Raw genomic sequence first — 21,934 nt, 5'->3', positions numbered from 1 at the left:
AAGTTGTTGGTAATATCAGTTTCGAGGATCGTATATGTTTTGCCTTTCTCAAAAATGCAAATTTTTAAAACAAAAGGCTAAAAAGTGGAATCAGTCTACATTTGGTAATATTTTTAGACAACTTTCTTTTCAATAGTAGTGCCAATGTGCCATTAATGATTTAATTCATTATTCCAATCCATAAATAAATACAACGGGAAACTGCATTTATCTCGTACTCCCTTCTTTTCAATAATTTCTTTACATTTTCAGAATCCAAAGTTTCGTCCTTCAGTCACTCAGTATCGCGACATACAACTGGATTTTCGAGCCAAGGGCTGTAAATATTGGCTCAATAAGAAAAGCAATTGCAAGATTGAGCTCATTTAGTCTCGTGATATCGATTAACGGGTTCTGCCTTTCTCCCAGAAACCGTCAGCAAAATGCAAACAGTATAACTCAAAGGCCAGACATCATCATTCTCAAAAACAAGTTTCAGCTATAGACTACCAATACGATAGTCACAGACTTTTTTTGGTTAAATAATACTCCGGATATTTAAATCACCGGAGAAATAGAACGCAACAGCAGATTTACAGCAAGGGAACTCATCAAAAGTAAACATCAGCAGTATTGAAAAAACTCCGCAAAAGTACAACAGAAACCAGTCAAATATCGATTTATAGGTTTTACAACAAAAAAATCTTTTGAAACATCCAACCGCACCCAGCAATCCTTTTTATGCATTTATATTACATGAAATCAAGAATCGGCAGCTGAAACCATTCATAAAATAAGTGGAATGTAAGAAAAAAACATTCCAACATCATATAAAGATAATTACAACATTCACAGTTACTCACTAGTTGCTGGACATATATTGAATTAACGGACACAAATGGAGCTCGAAAAAACCAAAGATATAGATAGTATGACAACATATCAACCTTTCCGTTCCAAATATAGGAAAATTGGGTATTTATTTCTTTTCTGTAGTGACACCAACGACGACATTACTGACCTGCAAAATATATTATACATAATAATCAGTGACTGCTTGAGAGTTGAGAGGACTTGCACATATATACCGTGTTGAACTTACAGGAGCAAAGAAACTTACCAATTTGCCACTTCCATCAAAAGACATAGGGTTCTCCACGACCACAGTTTGACTGTGTGTATCTGAGCTCACCTGCATAAGAGAAATAATTTATCAAGCAACCACCAAACACAGAGAAAAGTTGTCTACCTCATAAACAATGTAAATACAACTACAACACCTACAGTAGGGTGCTGAACTTTTGATCTCAACAATTTGGGGTCGCTAGAATAATCATTGTTTGAATTCACAAAATAAGATAGCAATTTGATTACCCCGTGTCTAAAATACTCCTGCCGAAGGCGGAGTAAAGGGGTCGAATGTACGAAGCTTTGATTTGTCGAAATTTGCATCAAACAACTGCTACTTTAACAACAAAAAAGAAGCACAAACAATCAAAGAAGTAACGATAAAGAAAAGTCAGCCTTCTGAAAATATTCCCATCACAGTGCCTCATCACCAACTTGCCAGATAGAAAATATGGACAAAAGTTGAAGATTAAACAGTGACAAAGCTTTTAGTCACCCTGTCAGGCTGTCACGGCATTTTTCCACTCAACGAAGACTACATCTCTCTTTAAGCAGCTCGCTGTTAGAAGTGATGACTGTACCATTTACATAGACTAAAGAATAATATACACTACCCAGTTGTGCTCCTATTACTTACTGTTGAGGTTGATGAGGTAGCTACACCATTTGATCCGTCAGTCAGATTAAGTATACTCCCGTTGCCACTCTGAAGGGATATCAGGAAAAGGGAATGAATATGAAAAATTAGAACAGTCGTACAAATCTCAGAAGATGAAAAAGGTTTTAAAAGTTAGAGCTAGATGTTGGTATTAACATATCATTTTGGAACAATTTAACGCTAAACCTATAGAAAGCGGCTGTGACACAGAGATCAATGCCAAGAAAGTAGTATGTCGATGACCCGAAGCTCAAGTCTTTCATGTTTGAAAATGAGAAGATTTTAAAAAAATTGAACATTTATACTGCTTAAATCGTCCACTAAGGGAAGGTATGTCAATGATAAAGACTCAGGAGTATCATTTCGTCATCACAAACCTTTCCTGTGTCCAACACTTTTAGTTACTAGTATCCTAAGGGATAGCCTTTTTAAGTTAGTTGTGGTTTCATGGTTTCATATCAATCGATGATATCATTATGTATAAGGAAATAAGAACGATTACACCGGCTTGAAAAGTTACAACACTTCTATGAGTTAGTCGAAGCATTGACATATAAATCAACAGAGCAGTTAATGAGAAGAAAAACAGTATGATGATTGTCCCCAGCTTAGACTTCCATGTTCTTCACAAAATATGTACTTCCTCCATTCAACTCCACTCTACCATATTACCATTTTCATCCATTCAACTCCACTCTACCACTTTCCAAAAAAAGCATGAAAAATTACCTTTTTATCCTTATTACAATCTCTTATTTACATACTTTGCCACTACTTAGCCCACTAAAATCAACACTCATTTGTACTTCTATTATTTAATAAAGCATCTTTCACACACCCATTTGTACTTCTATTACTTGTTTAATTTTCTCCTTAATATGTGTGCATTTTACAATATGGTAGAGTGGAGTTGAATGGAGGAAGTAGTTGATAAAAAGTTTATAATGCATGAACTATCCACAAAGTCTAGCATGCAACACGTCAACAAATCGTTCTCAAAGCTATACCTGCTCATGCTCTAGAATTGCTCCTTCATACCATATGGTACATGAGGATCATTAAGACAAAAGTTTAAGACGTAGAAGCCGCTTACGGGCTTAGGGCACAAACAAGAGGAATCTGGAACCTCTAACATGAATGAGCCAAAGTCATTAAAAAAACAAATTTCAAAATAGTATGGGAGGAACATGTATTCGATGTAATTCTCAATGCAATTTCAGTTTGGTCATCTGGAAATACTCTCCCTGTGTTGCTAACACGGGAGATAGGCTGCGTCCATCTGAAACTCCCTTACCTTGCAATTTGCGGAAGTCTAGAAACAGTAGGGTAATGTTGTTGTAGTAGTAGTACAGGAAGAACAATGAACTTACCCCAACATTAGTGATATACTGACAAACAGCACATTTGACTGATGGAGCTCCAAATGGATACATAAGGGTCATTTGGCAGCCTCCACAACGAACTGTCGCAACCTGGTTGGGGGCTATTGACAATCACAGAATGAAGAGATTATAAGCGAGGATCATTAAGGTATAACAAAGAGAATAGTATAATACCATGTAATACTAAAATACCTTGCCAAATCATACCTCACGAAAAAAAAGGGAAAAGAAATATTTCTAACAAAAAAATTTTTTTTACTTGATTGCGTGCTAAATTGTAAGATGTTACAAACTTACAGGCAGTTATATTTAGCCTATAAAAACAATATTATAAGGTATCATAAATTTATGAATCACTAACTCCTTTCTAGAACTCTCTAACACAAGTACACAGTCATAACTCGTTTAAATAGACACAATGCTCATTACAACCAAACAGTAATAAAAGGTCCGGGCCATCTAGCATAGGGCAACATTCGGCATAAACTACTCACTAATTGTGAAATCAAGTGTGCACATGTGCAATCATGTATTATAGCATATGACTAGATCATCTTTAAGGGAAAAAAAAAAGTAGAACGCAGAAGACAGAGGACAGATCTGCTCACAGCAGTAGCACGGGGGAGGGGAAAAAGAAACAAATATGGAGACAAGTAAATTTTTTCATGCAGAGTATCTGGAGATTTAAAGGCCTTATGGGGTAACTTACGAAGTGTATGAGGGCTATAACCTCACAAATCATTTCTCTCTCTTTAAAAATTGCTTAATGCTCTAATTAAGGAGACAAAACAGCCATTTAATTGTCTATAGCATGAAACGTATTTCATGTGGTTAAAATGTTCTTGATTTAGAAAAAAAAAAACCTTCCTCCAAATTATAAACAACCATTCTGTGAATCAATTACTGAACAAGTCTTACAAAATCTACTTTCTTATTCCCATAAAAACTACATGAAAGCAATAGCTTTTCAAATAAGGAGCAGTTAACTTCATAACCCTGCCATTTTAAACAATGGTCTTGTTCAATTTTGCAAAAGTTTTTGATGTCCCACAATCCTACCAATAAAAAGGAAATCTACTATGACTTGCATTTATAGTTTTATACCATTGTGGAAACCTCGAATATGAAAAGCTATAATAGGGCTTGGAGCCAAATAAATAACAAGCTATATAATAAAACAGGGAAGACAAGTTAGTACCTGGGGAAGGATTCATATTTGTTAGATTCACTGTGTGACAGCACAGGCACCTAACACTAGTTGCCCCACGTGTATACATTAGTAAAGTATGACAGCGCCCACATATGATCTGGTCCATTTCCACTCCTGTGATTATGAAATCATTGAAAAAGACGTTCAGGATGAAACCATAAACCAAAAGGACCATAAAACTGACGTCACCTCTGCCATGTCATACTAAGCACATAATGCATTACTATGTTAATCAGACTCTCATAAGTGTCAGATACTATGTTATGGAGTATCAGACATGACAACTTACCACAGTGCCACAACGACTCCCGCAAATTGAAGGGTAAGAGGGGGTCGTATATACACAAGCATAACTATTATGTGAAACAAATCACATTTTTAGCTCAAAATGAAATGTCGTGCCATGTCGGATCCTAAGGCCTTGTTTGGATAGGAAAAAAGGAGGGAAATGGAGGGGAGGGGGAAGGAAGGGGAGGGAGAATGGAGGAGGTGATTTTCCCTCCAAATCTTGCCTATGTTGGTGGGGAAATAATTTGCCTTGTAGGAGGGAAATGGAGGGATCTATTTTCCCTCCCCCTCCAAATCCCTCTACCTTCATTTTGCTATCCAAACAATGGATTTTTCATCCTTTCAATTCCCTCCCCTCCATTTCCCTCCAAATCCCTCAATCCATACACACCCTAATAGTTGACACGTGAAGTACATGGCATCTAGAACTGCCAACAATGAAGCAATAAGAAATACCAAAAGCAGGAAGCTTAAAGCTTCATCCCCTGCCTTGACCTTTCTAATAACTTTTTTTGTAAAATGTTGCAAATATATCATCACGCCGCAGTAAAATCACGACAGGGATAAGCAATGGGAAAAACAAGAAAATTAAAATACAGAAAAAACATATACCAGAAGGTTGGACAGGAGTAATGGTATTACAGACGGCACAACGAACATTTGGGGCTCCTCTCGGATACAAAAGGATTGTTCTGCAACCATTGCAAACCACCTGGCTCTGCATATTTTTAGCTACTGCATCGTTTCGAGATCACAGTATGTGAGAAACATTGTTTAAAACCCTAAATTAAATCTTACAACAGCAATATTAAATTATCATTGCTCAATTCAAACACAATTAATCACCTATAAATCTTCCTAGTCAACAAAAATCTATCTTTTATCAAAATACATATACAATGAATCTTACAAAAGCAATATATACCTCTAATTGCTCAATTCAAACATAAATTAGTTACCCTATCTTAACATAGAACATTATACTTCAGAAATAGTACGCGAATTCAACTTCATTCATCGTTTTTCCTATCAAATTCAATCTTTGATTAACTAATCGCCGTAAGACAAAATCATACACCAATAATTATGTAAAATAATACTCTATCATACAAAATCAATCTTTACATCTCACAGCAGGTGAGTAACATTTTTTAAACCCTAAATTAAATATTATAAACAACAATTTGCATATCTCATTGCTCAATTCAAGCACAATTAATTCAATTTTTGATTAATTAATCATATAAAATAATTAATTCAATCTTAATTAATCATGTAAAATCAATCTTTACCTCTCAATTTGAATCTTCCTAATCAACTAAAACTTATCTCATATCAAAATACATAAATTAATCAAATTTCGTTCATCGATTATCCGATTAAATTAAACCGTTAATCAATTAATCACGTAAAATAACAACAAATAGTTGAGTAAGGAATGTAATTACCGCGTAATCTAGCTCTTTGACGGATGATCAATAATCTCCACAAAATAATTGAATTGAATTAATTTCCTGGAGATCAGATGACCTCCAAGAACAACGATTAATTAAAGGATTATGGAGATGAAGAAGGATTAGTAAAAGTAAATAATTAGAGAATTAATTCAAAGATGTTGAATCAAAATCAACGGTTAAAGCGAAAGAGGAATTGCAATTTTTCGGAAAAGGGGGAAGATAGGGTTCCTGGTTTTTGAATATTCGTTGAAATTTGTTGTCAATCTCGGTTCGGTAAATTCGAGATCATAATACTTACCTCGGCTTTTATACGTTTGATTAAAATATACGATAACTTGAAATTTGCTGTACTGTTTGATTTATCGATAATTCAATAGAATTTTCGGGTTTTCCCTCAAAAAAAAAAATATACGATAACTTGAAAAAAAGTAGATAAATTAAAATAAAGATTGTTAATCCGCAAATGGTACGGTATATTAGGATTAATCGATCATTTTAAATGAAGTGACATTTTGATTCAGTTTAATGATGGTAGTTAAGCCGAGTTATATAATTAGCTAAGAAGGGTTGATTAGTTTGAAATGGTCTAGAATTGTAAAATGTAGATAGATTCATAATTTCATGTGCACGAAAAGAAAATGACCAACAAATAAGTTGAAATTAACATTTCATAAAAAAAATGAGATGGAATTTGTGCTTTTTGGGACACCAATAGGTCCTTGGGCTTATCAAGGTAAGTTAAAATTAACCGGTAATAGTGGATGAAATTTGTCGCCCACAATTTGGTTTATTAGGATCACAAAAAGTACGTGTATAAGTTTGGGCGAGGAATATACTATTTTGGTGTGATTTGGAAAAAATCAATTTCACTATTATAGGTTAACACTAGTACAATCTCGGTAAATACTACTTCCTCCATTTTTCTATGTTTGCCCCATAAAATAATGAAATGTGAGGTATATTTTAATGAAATGGGGCAAACTTAGAAAAATGGAGGAAGTAATTTCTTTCAAGATGCTGAAATGCAAAATTGTAGGTCTCTTGAGAGACGGTCTCTTAATAAGCTTTATTGGGAAACCATTGTACAATTTTAAGAAAAAGTGGTACTAAAGGTAATAAAATAGGTACAAATCATGATTAATGATAAAATGGGTACATTTATTATGTAAATAAGTACGAAATTACCATGTCACCATCAACAATAAAAGGGTACAAAATACAAATAAAAGGGTGCGAAAGATTGGTCTCTCAATAACTTAGTGAGAGACCGTCTCCTAAGTTTTAGTGTTCTTTATAACCATTGAAAACTCGTATAAAAATTAAATTCACTTGAAATAATTTCCTTCGTCTACATTCAAGAGTCAGGACAATCGTACGAATTCATTTGGTTTACTATGTAGGTATCCATAAGAATTTTTAATAACCAATCATGTCAGTTTTCATTTTAGTGCGACCAAACAACCAACACTATTCACAATTCATGGATTTTCCAGTTCAAATGACTTTAGTGCGACAGAACTTACACTATGCAAAGGTTTTTTTTGCAAGAAACTATTCATTCAACGCTTATAAATGAGTTGTTTTTTTTTTTACACAACAAAACCGCCGTATAGTGTAAAACTGTCTCACACAATAACTACTCTAAATCTTCTATCGCAAATTCTTGTTTCAAACAGGCATGTGACCATTTTATAATTAAATCAACCATAATGGTGCAGCCAGCATTGCCGCTTATGATAACTTGTTTTTCAATAGTGGACACATTTGGCTATAAAATAGTTACAAAATCTCATCTTATTGCTTAAGACCAAAATGACCCGTCTGAAGCAAGACCAACTGATCTTCTACAAATACCTTTCATGTAATTGCTTCCTACTAGTAATGTACTAATTAGTTTAGGAAAACCGAAGCTAGTTCTAGTCGTTTTGGATCGTATCCTCAATTGTGCAACAATACTTGTACAGTTACAAGGTAGAAAATACAGTAATAAATCATATCAAATAAAGAAACATAATATTCCAAATACATGGAGAAAAGGATACTACAACTTTGTTGGGTAGAAAAGTGTAAGGATGAGGAAAGGAGATGAAGGGGAAAACAAGAGAAGAGCCTTGGGATTTTCATTCCATGTCTTTTCGACGGTAATGTGGCCAATTTACTAAACAAACAAAGAAAACTATTTCTCTCGAGTCTCCCTCTCTCCCCTCCCGTCCCTTCCCCTACCGATCATTTCATCCAAACATAAATCTACATAATTAAAGAAAACTAAGAATATAAATTGAGGTTGCTGTACAACAACGAACATGGAAACGATATGTCACCGGCGTTTAACTGGCAGCAACAAACATATTTGCCGGTGTAATCTATAAGGTATAACTTCTAGGCCAGGTAATTGTATATTTGAGGGTTGTTCTTGTCTCTCTCCAAGTATTCTCGGTCTATTAGGCTCTCAATTCTCTTCTTCAAATCAGCAGGTTTTACTGGAAACTTGAGCTGTTCCATCAAACAGAGCAAGCGATTTAATTTTAAAGGCGTTGACCGTACACGTCTATCCAACAAAATGTCCATGAAACAAATATCCCTTTTAGTTGACGAGAATGAAACTTTTTTACCTGTTGAAAGAGTTCTGTTATAAGAAGGGTATGACTGAGCACCTTTCTTGTCTTCATAATACGAACAATAGCAGCATCAACCTACGGTTTCAAGAGATGGTTAAGGTTCCATAGGCGGGGTCCATACAAGGGAAATTTATAGGAGAAAAGGGGGAATGAATAGGATACCTGATATTGACGGTCTTGGAATACCCTTTCTGTAGTACTGGTGTTCTCCTCCACCGTTTCCTTCATTTGGATTGCATTCACCTGCAAATTCAGCCAACACAAGGCTCATGAAATATGAACTCAGGAAAACAAGAGACGGTCATATTGATTCAACAAGAGAGGAAAACAAGACGGTCATTATTTGATAAAGGAAGTGTACAACTATAAGAGGCATCAAACATCAAATATATAAGACGACAACAACAACAACAACAGAGCCTTAATCCCAAAATTATTTGGGGTCGGCTGACATGAATCATCCTTTAGAACAGTCCATGGTGAACGCACACCTCAAAATGCGAACAAAATAGCAAAGGAAAAGTGAAAAACAAAAGGGGAGTGAAACATAATACTGAAGCCAAGACAAGACAAAATAAATATGTAGTTTTCAATTGTTTCCCGATAAATAGAGAACTAAGATTAAAATATTAATTTGCGTGAGAAAGGAAGGCAATTCAAGACAGTCCTTTACGAACATAGATAGCATCCACCTATAGAAGACGCCAAATCTCCTGGAAGAAGACAAAAGATACCTTTATACGATAAAGAGGTGCAGTAAATCCTTCATGGAACACAAAGGAGTCATGATCCTCCACGTCTCTTCCTTTAGGTTCCTACTCACAAATTCACTTCCAAGTGTTAAAAAACATGCAGTCATAGTTACTGGACAAAAAAGAGACTCGAAGATGACAACGATAGTTGACTAATACCTTCAAAAGTACACGAACTTTCCCACATGCAAGGGATTGGAGAGTCCTTCGGAGCTCTTTATCCTCAATACCAGTGGCATCCTTGATGTCTTGGAAGCTTAGTGTTTCAGCATCATTAAATAACATCAATACCACAGCCTGGGGTACACAACCATAAAAATGAACGTCACGATGCATAAATAACTGTTTTCATTTTTAGATTAAATAGTTAGAAGAAAGAATGAAGGTGCTTCAGAAATGTGTCTTTATTGTATTTTGATGTAGCTGGTTTGAACAATATTCACATTTTTTTTTAAATGTAGCCACTGTTGGGATTATATGGTGCAGGGTTGTTATTTAGCTTCGATTTGGCTAAGCGGTATGTAGTTTAGAGTAATCCCAATAGCTTTCCTATAAATGAATTGTGAAGACTCATAATAATTAGTAACGTAATTTACAGAAATTATTGTCCTCTTAAATCTTCACATTCAGTTTAATGAAAGAACTACAACACTAGGCCCATGCAAAGTAGAAAGCGGTAAGAAAATACCAACCTGAAAGAGTGAAACTGCAAGCTCCTTTTTACCTTTAGGGAAGTCGACTTTCAGAACACAGTGGCCCAATGAATTTTGCCACATTAACCGTCTTCCATTGTATTTACTAAGGTAGAACTCTTTAAATATCTCCTGCACATCGTGTACTAATCAGAACACATCTATAACATTGACCACACATAAGTTATGTTGCTTCCTTATGTCTAACCTGGTACACATTTAACTCACGTGGAAGCCGAACATTCATTGGGAGGTATGTTGGCCAATACCTGCAACCAGCCAAAGACAATTCTTACAGCTGAAACACACAAGGATGCGGGAAAAAAACTCTTATATAAGTTCCGCACTCCCTTTTTTTTTCTTCCCATTTCCTTTTTGAGGGTCAAAGTAGACAAACTTTGACCAAAAATAACTCCATGAATAAAAATTGTTACTAAATAAAATTAATATATTTGCATTTATCATCAAATAAGGTTTCACAAAATATTATTTTCATCAAAACAAAGTTATGTATACATGTTGAAATTTACAGTCTAAGTACCGTCTTGGAGACCACGTAAAAACAAATGGGAAGGAATAAAAAAATGGGAGGGAGTATATTCCTTTGCTCAAATAAAGACCAGAAATAAACCCTACCCAGTGGTTAAGACATGAACACTCATCTCAATTCCTGAGGGGAGCTTAGTCCTCGCCTGGGAAGACTGTCTGAAGGACTCATTTATTTCTTTCGATAGTTCAATATCCTGCAAAGCGGGCATAAAAAGAGACAAACAGACAATCTAAGACATAACAACAATGAATGTGCATAGGATGCTCATTTAAGAGCAGTTGCATCAGGAGAGTACAAGTAGTTCAGGAAATCAGGGAGGGAGAGGGGGCCATGTGTAAATGTGTGATACTACCTGCATCCCAAATTTATTATCCTCATTTAACTTTGGTGCTCAGCAAATGTCAAACTTTGACCATTAAGTTCTTTAAATAAATATCCATACTATCATCTTTATCAAGTTGCCGCTATTGTACATAATGAGAAAATATAGGTTACTTTTGAAAACGGTTGACCACCGAGGTCAAATGTAGACAATAAAATTGGATACAGGGAGTATTTAATTTGGTCAACAATCTTTCAAGGGATGCCCTATGTTGCTTGACTTTTTAGGATCAACCTACCCTACAACGACCAGCAGTTAAAAAGGAAAGGGGATGGTACGTTAACTCTTCAACATAAGAGAACACATGGATTGTTATGACAGATGCAGAAATCAATGGGAAAGCAGCACATCAAGAGACTAGATATGAGCCGGAAAGCTCAAGGTTTCAGTATATAGTTGATCGAAATATAGGCACTTGACCCCAAGGTTATTTCATACAACAGTACGTCAATACCCCAATGCCTCAGTGGCACCCACAAAATGTGAGGTAACCAACAACATTACCCCAAGGTTTTTTTTATGAAAATACAAATTCAGAAGTACCATAAATCACCGCTCAAGAAAAACCAAGGACATATTACATACAAGTATACAATATGACAGGACCCCAAACAGGATAAAAAGACTCATACCGTGCAATATCAAAAGCTGCAGGGTTAAGCGATATATGTGGAATGCACATGGCACTCAATATCACATATCAAGCAATTACCATAGATCACTTGGTAGGTGAACTGTGACAGGAACGCATGACAATCTCTAGCATGAACAAGACACGTTCAATATGCAAGGACACAAAAAGGGGGAAGGGGATATCAGATTATCGGTAAAATAGCTCTTATGAGGGACAGAAGCACGCGATATATAGAGGGTTAAATGTGGGGAATTATATATTGATCTTTGAATTCTAGTCAGAGATAAGGAGATGAAAAAATGGATGGAGATTGTACAATGCCATGTACGGCGGATTATATACATTAGAAGAACCGCATTGCCCAAGAAGATTACAACTACACCAAGCTAAATCAGTGACATGTTCAAAACGAACAATATGCACTATGCAGTAACTCCTGAGATCACTCTAACATACACAGCTAAAAGAAACTCAAAAAATAGTGGTTTCATACAGTGAAGGTACATACCTTGAACATTCCTTCAAGTTTATTGGTAAATTGACTACCGCATTCAGTTTTCAACTGCACAATGTACAAAGCATCTTGCTTAATAAACAAAACGACTATAAAAATGCAACCAAGGATTGAACTAAATTTTACCTTTGAGATCATAGACTTCTCAGCATCTATTGAAGCACTCTTTCCCAGCAGAAGTCTCTTAGCAAGATCCTTTTTATAGAAGGCTTCAAACACATCCTTGCCCTAAATTACAACAGGAATTTGGATGATTGACATGTTAAGACGATAACTTATTGCAAGACATATCAACAACAACAACATAACCCCAGTGCCTCAATGGCTCCCGCAAATCGCGGGGTAAGGGGGGGTCGGATGTACACAGCCTTACCCTTGTGTTAGCAACACAAAGAGGCTATTTCCGAATGACCCAAGATGAAAATTGCGTCGAGAACTGCATCGAAGGACCACTACTTCACAAGAGAAAGAAGCGTGGCCACTTTAGTGAGCCATTTTGCTTTATTCCATCATAATCCAGAACCAAAGAGTAATGAATCTTTGGCTCCATTGGAAATATGGAAATTATTGCAAGACATACCAAAAAAAAAAAAAAAAAAAGAATTAGAAAAAAAAAAAAATAGATAAATAAATAAATAATAAAATAGAAAACCACCACAGATTACAGAATGACAAAAAGGAAAACCACATAGCAGGCATATACTTTTATAGAAAAGAAAACTCTCTAGACATTAGTCACTAGAAGTCTAAAAACAGCAAGCTACCTGTATAAATCGAAATAAGACCAAGACTTTGTCAAGGGTGCCTTCCAATTCCTCTTCAGATGTTCCTTTATTGCCAGCACGGAGCTTCTCATCCAGAAACTTTGCAATCAGCTCGGCGGGACGGTTCTAGTCACATGAGCACAGTCCATCATTTAGGTGCGTACGCAAAACCAAGAGTGGGATACAGAATAAAAATAACCTGACGCCAAAGATATCCAGCTCACGAAAGAAAAATATCTATATCTATCAACAGTATAAGCACACACTAGTTCCAGAATCTAGCATATTACTAGTTAATTGCTAGACCCTAAAACAGTTTAAACAGGCACTAGTTTCAGAATCCAGCATACTACTAAGTACTAACAAACTTATAGGACATAAAACACTTGTTTTTTATTTGCATGAATGTTCTATAAAGCACTTCCCCACTTAACAGTAGGAATGAAAAGGAATTTTGTAGTCTACGTATGATAAGCAGTACTGGGGTGTCTCGGTTTCTTTTTAGTGTGTGGTGTATATTGGCTTGTAAAGAGGGTTACGGGAAACTAGGGACACTGAAAGAAAATTGAATTGTTAGTATCGAATACCACGTGTAGTTGTCGTGTACCTTCTCAGACATCATTTTTCCTACAGCGAACACCAAGTTCAATAATCCATAATATTTTTTTAAAAAAAATCTAAAAGATAATGATCCCACCTACGCGCTCCTAGAAACTAATCACTATCAACTCATTTTTCCAGGAACAGTACTATCATGTTAATGACATTTAATTAACATATTCCTCTACAGATAAAGTCCAGTCAACTAGAAAACAAAAATTTAGATGCTCACTTGACGTAGATTAATGAGGTATTCAAATGAATCCTTGATAGTATTACTGAACGAATCATTCATCGAAAAACTTTCTTCCCATATTTTATCAAGAGCTGCCTTGAACTCCAGAAGGCAAGAAACCATATTACTATCTTTTTCTTCATCCATAACAATTGCCTGACCACTTTTACGGATGTAAGAACTTAATCCTTGCCTCAATGATTCTAGGGAGTTAACCCTAGAAAACAAATTGTACATCCTGTGGAGGTCTTTGATACGGCTCCCATCCATCAGCATCATAAAGCCCTGCCCCAAAAGAAGAAAGTGATTTCAGTAAATTGGAAGTACAGAAAAGATACTGCATGTCCAAAACAACCCACACCTTATCAAGTACTGCAGAAATATGGCGTTCAAGAAGTTGCTTTTCAGCAGTTGAAATGAGTGGTTTTCGAGTACTTGCATCCAAGTAAAGTAAGGATCTCTCTTGTTCTTCATGCAACCTTGTCTGTGACAAAACAACAGTGTTTAAATCTTTCATAGGAAAGCAATGCTACAAGGTAGAGGTGATCGCGAGTCGCCGAAAGTCGGGCCAGAGCCTGGAAACCGTACATTGGAGCAAGCCACAAATGAACAAGGCATGTTCACAACATGATCATTTTTATAGCATTAATTTTTTTTGGGCAGGTCCAGGCCTAAAGGGAATATCAAATATATTCACACTGGCTCATGCCACTCATGAGTCTGATATAGACAGGTTTGAGTAGGCCAGTAATATTCACTTACAAACCAGTCTGCATCAAGGTAGGCTAGCATGAATCACAGTCCAATTCAGTGTAGAAGCTGCCAAGTGGCCAACTCTACTACTAGGGATAGTTTTATCATGTACGGAGTACAATCTTAGACATGGTATTATCTGGAATATAACGTTCAGAGTTTATAGAAAAAAGACATTTTACTAAATGAAGGACTGTAAGAGAATGCATGGATGTGATACTGCTTCATAAACATACTTCTACATGCTTCAAGTAATCTGGAACATCAGACTGCTGCATGTATTTAACACCTTCAGCGGCATAGAACTCCTCAGTGCAAGCAAGAAATGGCTTTTCAAAGCTCTCTTGGTAAATTCCAAGAGCAGTAAACATCTTCAAAAGATGGTTAAGAAGTGTTCTATCCACACCTTCCCCTAATCTGAAATATCAATGACAAATAGAAGACACTCCAGTTAAAACAATAAGAGGATGTGCGTCAGCTAACATAAAATACAAATAATACACAGCATACAAAGCTGCAAAATGTAACGTTTTCTAGATCGGAAACTGGTTAACCGGTTCGCTCAACCCTCCAGCCAACTGTCAATCGATTCCAAGATATTCTATTATGGTGCTTGCCTTAAAATGTATATACGAAAGTCGAAACACTCTATTAAGGGTGTATTTCATATGGAATCAGGTGCCCTGTACCCATGATCTGAAACTGAAACTATATACACGCGCCTCAAGAGCACCAACAACATCTAAGCCTTACTCACAAAAATGATTTTCCATGTAGAAAATTCACACCGCAATTTGAAAACAGATTACACTGTGCAATTCTCGAGATGGAGATAGAAGTGCAAATAAGCTCCGATGTGAGCAGATAAAGTCAAATAGCAATGGTCCTAAACCTCATTTATTCTTCGTTAGGAGTTTCAAGCAAAATGCCAAGTATGTGATTCAATTGCTTTATACACGAAAATAATAGACTCGTAGCATAACAATCGCCAGCTAATATCAGACATTGTAAAACTCTGTATCTCAGCACTGATCTCTCTCATAGGATAGTTAGCTAAGTTGCAAAGAAAAACTGGAGATAGTTAGAGCACATCACTCTCCACAACAGACAAACTTGTAGCCCAACAAGTTTTTACATGTGAATGGCTCAGAAAAATATCTTATATCATAATTGAAAAATATATACTGACATGATCAACTGAGGCCAATAACACTCATCTTCTTAAATTGAGAAACTTGAATTGTCCTGGAGCTTCCTACTTTCTCCTATGGTGAACGCCTGAAATAGGTATTATCCATAAATACCATAATAGGAGTTCTAACCCTATAATTGCGATTTTTCCAAATGGATTATATATCCTGGAAGATATTATATTATATAAAAGCACAACACAGGTCCAAAGGTCCATCTAGAAGTAAACTTGCAATCCCCTATATAGTGATGCAACATGTAACAACCCAAGTCAAAAAGTGAAGCATTAGATTACAAAAATCGATACAACAGTATAACATTACCAAGCGGCTCAATGCTCCCACCAATAGTACGGTAGGAGGTCGAATCTATGCTAAGATCACCTCTGTCTTAAGAACATAAAATGTTTCCAAATAACTCATAATTGAAAAAGCCGATTGCATACTCATAAGTTTTAGCTATGAGTTGCATTGATACTTCACTACAACAACCACAAGCACAACATGATTTGGGATCGGCTAGGAGCATAAAATACGTCAAATTAGAAAAATCAATAGACCGATAAAAAGGGAAAAGGTAATGAGAAAAGATAGAAATAGCACAATGAATCACATGCCGATTTGACAGTAACAAGAGCAGGTTAGGTCAATACTGCACATAAAAATCCTAAATAAGATAGAAACAACTAATCCATAACAATACAAGCATGCCAGTTTACCTTTCCTTTTCAATCATTCTCAGGAGACCAGTGACAGTTTTGTGCTCAACTTCAGGACATAAACAAAGATGCTTGCGATAAAGTTGTAGTCCCATGTCCCACAATGACTTCACATGTGGGGTCTGTTTCACATATGTTCTATCAAGATACAAAGCAATGCCACGAATCATAAGCATTTGTTCACAAAGGTCCTGCCAACATTTCTCAACAAGTGATAGAAACACAACTAGATCAGGACTTTGTCCAACCAATGAGTGAAGCACGGCAGATATATTTGCTTCAAATTCCTTTTCAATTCGTGTATACAGACTTCCCCCCATCTTGTGCAGACAAAGATCGTTAACAGCCTGAAAAGATTAACAATGTATGCAACTGTCAATAAATATATACTCACATGCCGACCTCTCCTCCTCCTGATTAAAGAAATTGTCTTTTTTACCTGATAAAGTTTCTCCAAGTCACACGAATCAGGTTGCTTTAAGAATATAGCGTTTATGGCAGACTTTAATGCTGCCCAGGTATCTTCCTCAAAATTAGGGGGTAATGTGGGTTTAGCTGTTTCATAGTAAAAGGATAACTAATTAGAGTTTTGTATAAAGAAACGTAGAATTATGATTGACAATCCACCCCATCAGAGTGTTAGTTCAAAAAAAAAAATGACTTACCAGTCTTAATAGAGGCAACGTAAAAACTTCAACTATATATGCTTTATCAATTAGTTCTACTAGAAAATGTCTTGTGTGATTAATGAAATGCACCAAACTGATTTAAAATAACATGGTAAAGCTGTCAAGGTCATTGTTCGACCTACTTAGGATATATAGCTAGCAAATGGTGCTACACTTGCGGGTTACGAAATTCGTACGGCCAAGCTATGTTACTTTCACTTTCCGATTTTGGGTCACACAAGTGTGAGACAAGACACTGATGGGTATGGCCATATGGATATGGAATCTTTACCAGACACTTAAGCCAGCACAGACAGAATTAGAGGAGGGAGGGGTTTATGAAGCATATAATCTAATTTTCTACGGAATACTATATTAACGCAATATATATTTTGTCTCAAATATATATCCTTTCACTTTATAAATAAATGTTTCATATTTTTAATTAATTTTTTGTTCCGAAGACGTGTCCGCGTACCTGTATCCTCATATTAATCAATGGAGAGTTCAGCACTTGGATATGGCTGAGCAACACGTGAGCCAAGTGTACGCCAAATGATCTGAATCATGCCAATACCACATCCACAGCAACACAAGTGCCTCAAAGGCTCGTGCATAGGAATTTATGGGATTGGATGTGTGAAACCTTACCCCCACTGCCCGTTGAGAACAAAGAGAACTTGTTTTCAGATGATCTCTGATCTTAGTTTAAAAAAGCATGCCTAAGCACAATAGCACTGAGGCGTCACCTTGGGGTGCCTATGACGCACGAAGCGCCAATAGTGAGGCGCACTTGAGGAACATTACTATGTAATTCCATATATTTTTCAGCATTCTTTTATTATACCCTTCTTTTCTCCCACTTATCCTTAGTTTTCACTCATTTACATATTAGCCTCTTTAAAGACCAAAAAAAGACCATTGTTAAAAAAACAAAAAAAACTTAAATAGACATGTTAATTTGAAATTTTGCGTGCCTCGTGTCCATAAGTCGCGTGCCTCTGCCTGGCATCTTCTCAAACTAATCCCGTGATGAACATTGTGCAATTGCATCAATGCAATACCAACGATAACTCATGTTGGTTACTTAAGCAGGAAAAATATAAGAAGTTTCCATTTTTTACTTTACTTCATCTGTTTCAGAAAAAATTTCCACATTCGTATTCATACAATAGTTAATAGTCAAAATTAGAAATATTGATTCTTATGTTTTTGTTATTTTTGTACACGGAAGTGTCCCACGTTGACAAAATGAGGAGATAATGTACTACTTAAGAGTTACTACTCCTATTACTAATTGGTTTTAGGATAGAAGTTCTTGAGCTAACTAACTGAACTCTCTTAGATCCTTGTGCATGTGGCTTAGTCCTTTTTCGTGAATATAATGGAACTAATATAGTACTCCCTCCATCCCGGTCATTTGTTTACCTTTGGTTTTCGCAGAAAGACAAGGAAAGAGGAGGGGGCCGATTATTGGATGACAAGTGGACCAAATTAAGTGTGAACAATCAAATTGTCCATCAAAGGCATTCCTAAAATAGAAAGGTAAACAATTGACGAACACATCCCAAAGTGGAATAGGTAAACAAATGACTGGGACGGAGAGAGTATATTCTTCTCTTAACAAGTATACCTAGTTCTAACAGGATTTATAAACATGTACCTCCTTTGTCCCGGTTATTTGTTTACATATTCCATTTTAGGGGGTCGCATTCATTTGTTTACCTTTCTATTTTGGGAGTGTTTTTTTATGGTTAATTTGATCATCCACATGCATTTTGGTCCTTGTCATTCTGTTACAGTATCTACAAATGGTCCCGTCCACTGCCATTTAGGTACACAAATGACGGGAACAAAGGGAGTATCAAATACAAAAGGTATTTCTGAAACAAAGATATAAATGGAATGGATTGGTACGAAACGGCTAGCAAACGTAAACAAATGAATCACAATTCACAACATATAAACAAGCAATTAATAAACATAATCAATCAAATTCCTCCAAAAACCCTAAAATAAAACTCGAATATCGAAAATGAATTAGGGCAAAACCTTTAACAAGCTTAATTACGAGCTTCTTAGAAGGATTAGGAAGGCTAGCCTTTTTCCGAGATAAATTAGCAGCAACACCATCAGTGATCCGTCCACGAGAATTCGGAGTCGAAGCGAGAACATCGTTGGTATCGAGATCCTCCCCGAAGATCATCGAACCGGGTTCGTTGGAGTTAAATAGGTTGTGCAGGCCGTTCTTGGCGTCCAGAGGAGAGGATGGGGATGGCGACTTGGTTTTCTTCATCGCCGGCTGCGCGGCGGAGGATACGGCGGCGGTGGTGGCGGCGGAGGGGAGGTTGGGGTTAGTGGTGGGTGGGCGCTTGTTGGTGTTGGGGAGAGACATGAAATGAAGGGGTGAAGTGAGACTTGGGCATGGTAGGGGAAGGGAGAAGGGAAGGGGGATATTGAGGAAGGAATTGGGTTTGTGGGTTTGATGTTTTTGCTACGAGCCTACAAATGTTCTAGGGAGTAAACGAGCCTACAAATGTTCAAGGGAGTAGAAACTAGGGGCGTAAATTAAGGCTCTAAACAAGTCGATCTGAGCTCGAACTTGGACTAGGCTTGAAACTTGTCGAGCTTAAAAAAAAATTGAAATTTGAGTTTAAATTAAGCTTGTTTTGTCTTTATATTATTTTCACTTTCTTACTTTTTGAATTTAAATAAATATAAATATTTTTAAATAACAAATAAGATTATAAAATACTAAAGATATACGGAGTACTACTTATTAATGGCTAAATAAAATATAATTTAAAATAAATTAATATAATATTAAAGTATAAAAAATTTATAAACGAGCTTCCGAGCCGAGCTTTGCTGAGCTCATGTTGGGCTCGTATTTAGCCAAACTCGACTCGAGCTCGTTTTGACCGAGCACGAGCCGAGCTTTGACAGAGACAATTCTGAGGGCTCGTTTTTTTGGTAAAATTTTAGCTTTTTTTGTGATTTTAATTAATTTATTTCCATCAACCACTGGAAAACAAGTTAGAAGCGATGCTTTAAATGATAATCAATATTGGAATTGAATATATCAGAAAAAGTTGTGAGAAAAATAAAACCACATAGGAAATAGTAAAACGTCAAGTATAAGGAAAGTTTTTTCACTCTCTCAAACGACATATAATATAATAAAGAAGGGAGGGAGTAATTCAAACGTTCACAACTACTATAGGTCAGATTGATTGGGGTGAGTGACAATCCACCAAATGGAATATTATAAAGTCTTGGGGGTAAGGACTAAGGAGTACGGTTCTCCGATCCCGAAGGACACGAGAACTTTTCTTTTATGTACGAGGATACAAATTTGGTACAAGTGTACAAGCCAAGTTTGTTTTGAGTATCTCAAATGAAATTATCGCAAGTAGTGTATACACTGATCAACATTGAAAAAGTAGGGGTGCGACATGCACCATAATACCATGTTCTACCCAATCCATCGTAAAAGTTGCTGATGGGGCATATTCTGCACCTGCTGACCGGGTCAACATATTGAGCAAGGTCAAAGCTAAAAGACATCAAGTCAACACATTAACAGCCTAACCGACGCAGCCTGTCGGCCTGTCACTTGGGTCTCGGTCTCGGCAACTAGCCGGCCGAGAAGCATATCCGCGTACTCACATCCAGTCCCCTCGGCATGGAGTCAACCAGGCCTGCCGGCCTGCCATGGGTCCTTCGGCCGAGGGTAAGACAGTCTTTCCACCTGCTCTGCCACTTGGCCACTACGTGACAAAAGGTGAAAGTCTATAAATACTCCACTTCTCTCATTGAGAAAAGGATCCAAAAACTATCGAAATATCATCTAAACATCTCTTAATCTGGTATAAACTCCCTTATCTCTCTACAATATACTTTGCCAAGTTAACACACAACTTATCTCTTTTAAGTTTACTGACTTGAGCGTCGGAGTGAGTACGCTCGGTACCAAGCCGAGCCCTCAGTTTGTTCATCTTAAACAGGAAAGAGTAAAAGGAAGAGACAAGCAACGACATCATTCTACAAGCTTACGTGGTCACAAATCTGCTCCGAAATTACACCCGGAACAATTGGCGCCGTCTGTGGGGAGTGATACCAAAAGCTAGTCACCTCCCTTACAAAAAAAACAACCAAAAAACCATTCAAAGAGCTAAGAAGATGTCAAAACAGCCAGAAATTGTGAGTGTAGAAACTGAATTCTACCAGGACGACGCGTTCCCTAATTCTGAGATCGGGCAGTCCCCCACCGTCCGAGTCATTGAGCCGGTGAAGTACGGGATGCCAAGAGAGCCAGAAACACCGCTGCCGACCGGCCAAGTCACCGTCATGGGACATGTGGTCGATGCGGCCAAATTGAAGCTATTCCTGGACCTGATGGGTGGTACGCCGGTCACCCCTGTCACGACGACGGTGACGGCAGCGCCTCCACAGATGACCAGGGCCCATAAAGTGACTCCGAACAACTTGACCGGAGTAATACAAAGAGCTGGGCATGCAAGGACGTCGGTGGAGCCCGTGGTGTCAGTGGCAGACCAAAGTCCTTCCCCCACTCGCGGGAGGACAGCGTCGCCGCGGCAACAACGAGGCCACCCCCGAAGAAATGAAGAAAGAAGTCCGACTCTCCAAAGTCGGACAACAAGAAGCCCTTCCCGCCACGGGGAGAGAAGCCGGACTAAGGTTGCGAGGAGCCGATCGCCGCGTGTCATTCGACACGTGGTCGACACCCCTCGGTGCCTA

At 37.1% G+C, this 21,934-nt stretch overlaps 2 protein-coding genes across 3 annotated transcripts; both read right to left on the bottom strand.

The window, feature by feature from the left end:
• Nucleotides 1-632: 632 nt before the first annotated feature.
• LOC141592708 (protein LOL2) lies at nucleotides 633-6,690 on the bottom strand. Of its 2 annotated transcripts, XM_074413481.1 has the most exons (7): nucleotides 6,094-6,690; nucleotides 5,258-5,380; nucleotides 4,346-4,471; nucleotides 3,136-3,248; nucleotides 1,745-1,813; nucleotides 1,100-1,171; nucleotides 633-1,000 (listed from the first exon to the last, which is right to left on the bottom strand). In XM_074413481.1, the coding sequence occupies exons 2-7, from the start codon at nucleotides 5,367-5,369 to the stop codon at nucleotides 959-961; spliced, it is 534 nt and encodes a 177-aa protein (XP_074269582.1). In that variant the 5' UTR covers nucleotides 5,370-5,380; nucleotides 6,094-6,690; the 3' UTR covers nucleotides 633-958. The 2 variants fall into 2 exon arrangements, with proteins under 2 accessions (XP_074269582.1, XP_074269583.1); XM_074413482.1 differs by lacking the exon at nucleotides 1,745-1,813 and having other exon boundaries at nucleotides 6,094-6,377.
• A 1,391-nt stretch (nucleotides 6,691-8,081) lies between these two features.
• On the bottom strand, nucleotides 8,082-19,695 carry LOC141592707 (cullin-4-like). Its single transcript, XM_074413480.1, has 17 exons — nucleotides 19,226-19,695; nucleotides 16,945-17,060; nucleotides 16,506-16,852; nucleotides 14,833-15,013; nucleotides 14,205-14,327; nucleotides 13,841-14,128; nucleotides 13,009-13,134; nucleotides 12,371-12,472; nucleotides 12,239-12,292; nucleotides 10,801-10,907; nucleotides 10,373-10,433; nucleotides 10,165-10,296; nucleotides 9,632-9,769; nucleotides 9,455-9,535; nucleotides 8,883-8,963; nucleotides 8,715-8,795; nucleotides 8,082-8,595 (listed from the first exon to the last, which is right to left on the bottom strand). The coding sequence occupies exons 1-17, from the start codon at nucleotides 19,566-19,568 to the stop codon at nucleotides 8,482-8,484; spliced, it is 2,475 nt and encodes an 824-aa protein (XP_074269581.1). The 5' UTR covers nucleotides 19,569-19,695; the 3' UTR covers nucleotides 8,082-8,481.
• Nucleotides 19,696-21,934: the final 2,239 nt, after the last annotated feature.

Source organism: Silene latifolia, chromosome 7 (genome assembly GCF_048544455.1).
Source record: "Silene latifolia isolate original U9 population chromosome 7, ASM4854445v1, whole genome shotgun sequence".
NCBI classification, from domain to species: Eukaryota; Viridiplantae; Streptophyta; class Magnoliopsida; order Caryophyllales; family Caryophyllaceae; genus Silene; species Silene latifolia.
The sequence above is the reverse complement of the archived record's forward strand: the minus strand, read 5'-3'. Positions and strand labels throughout refer to the sequence as shown.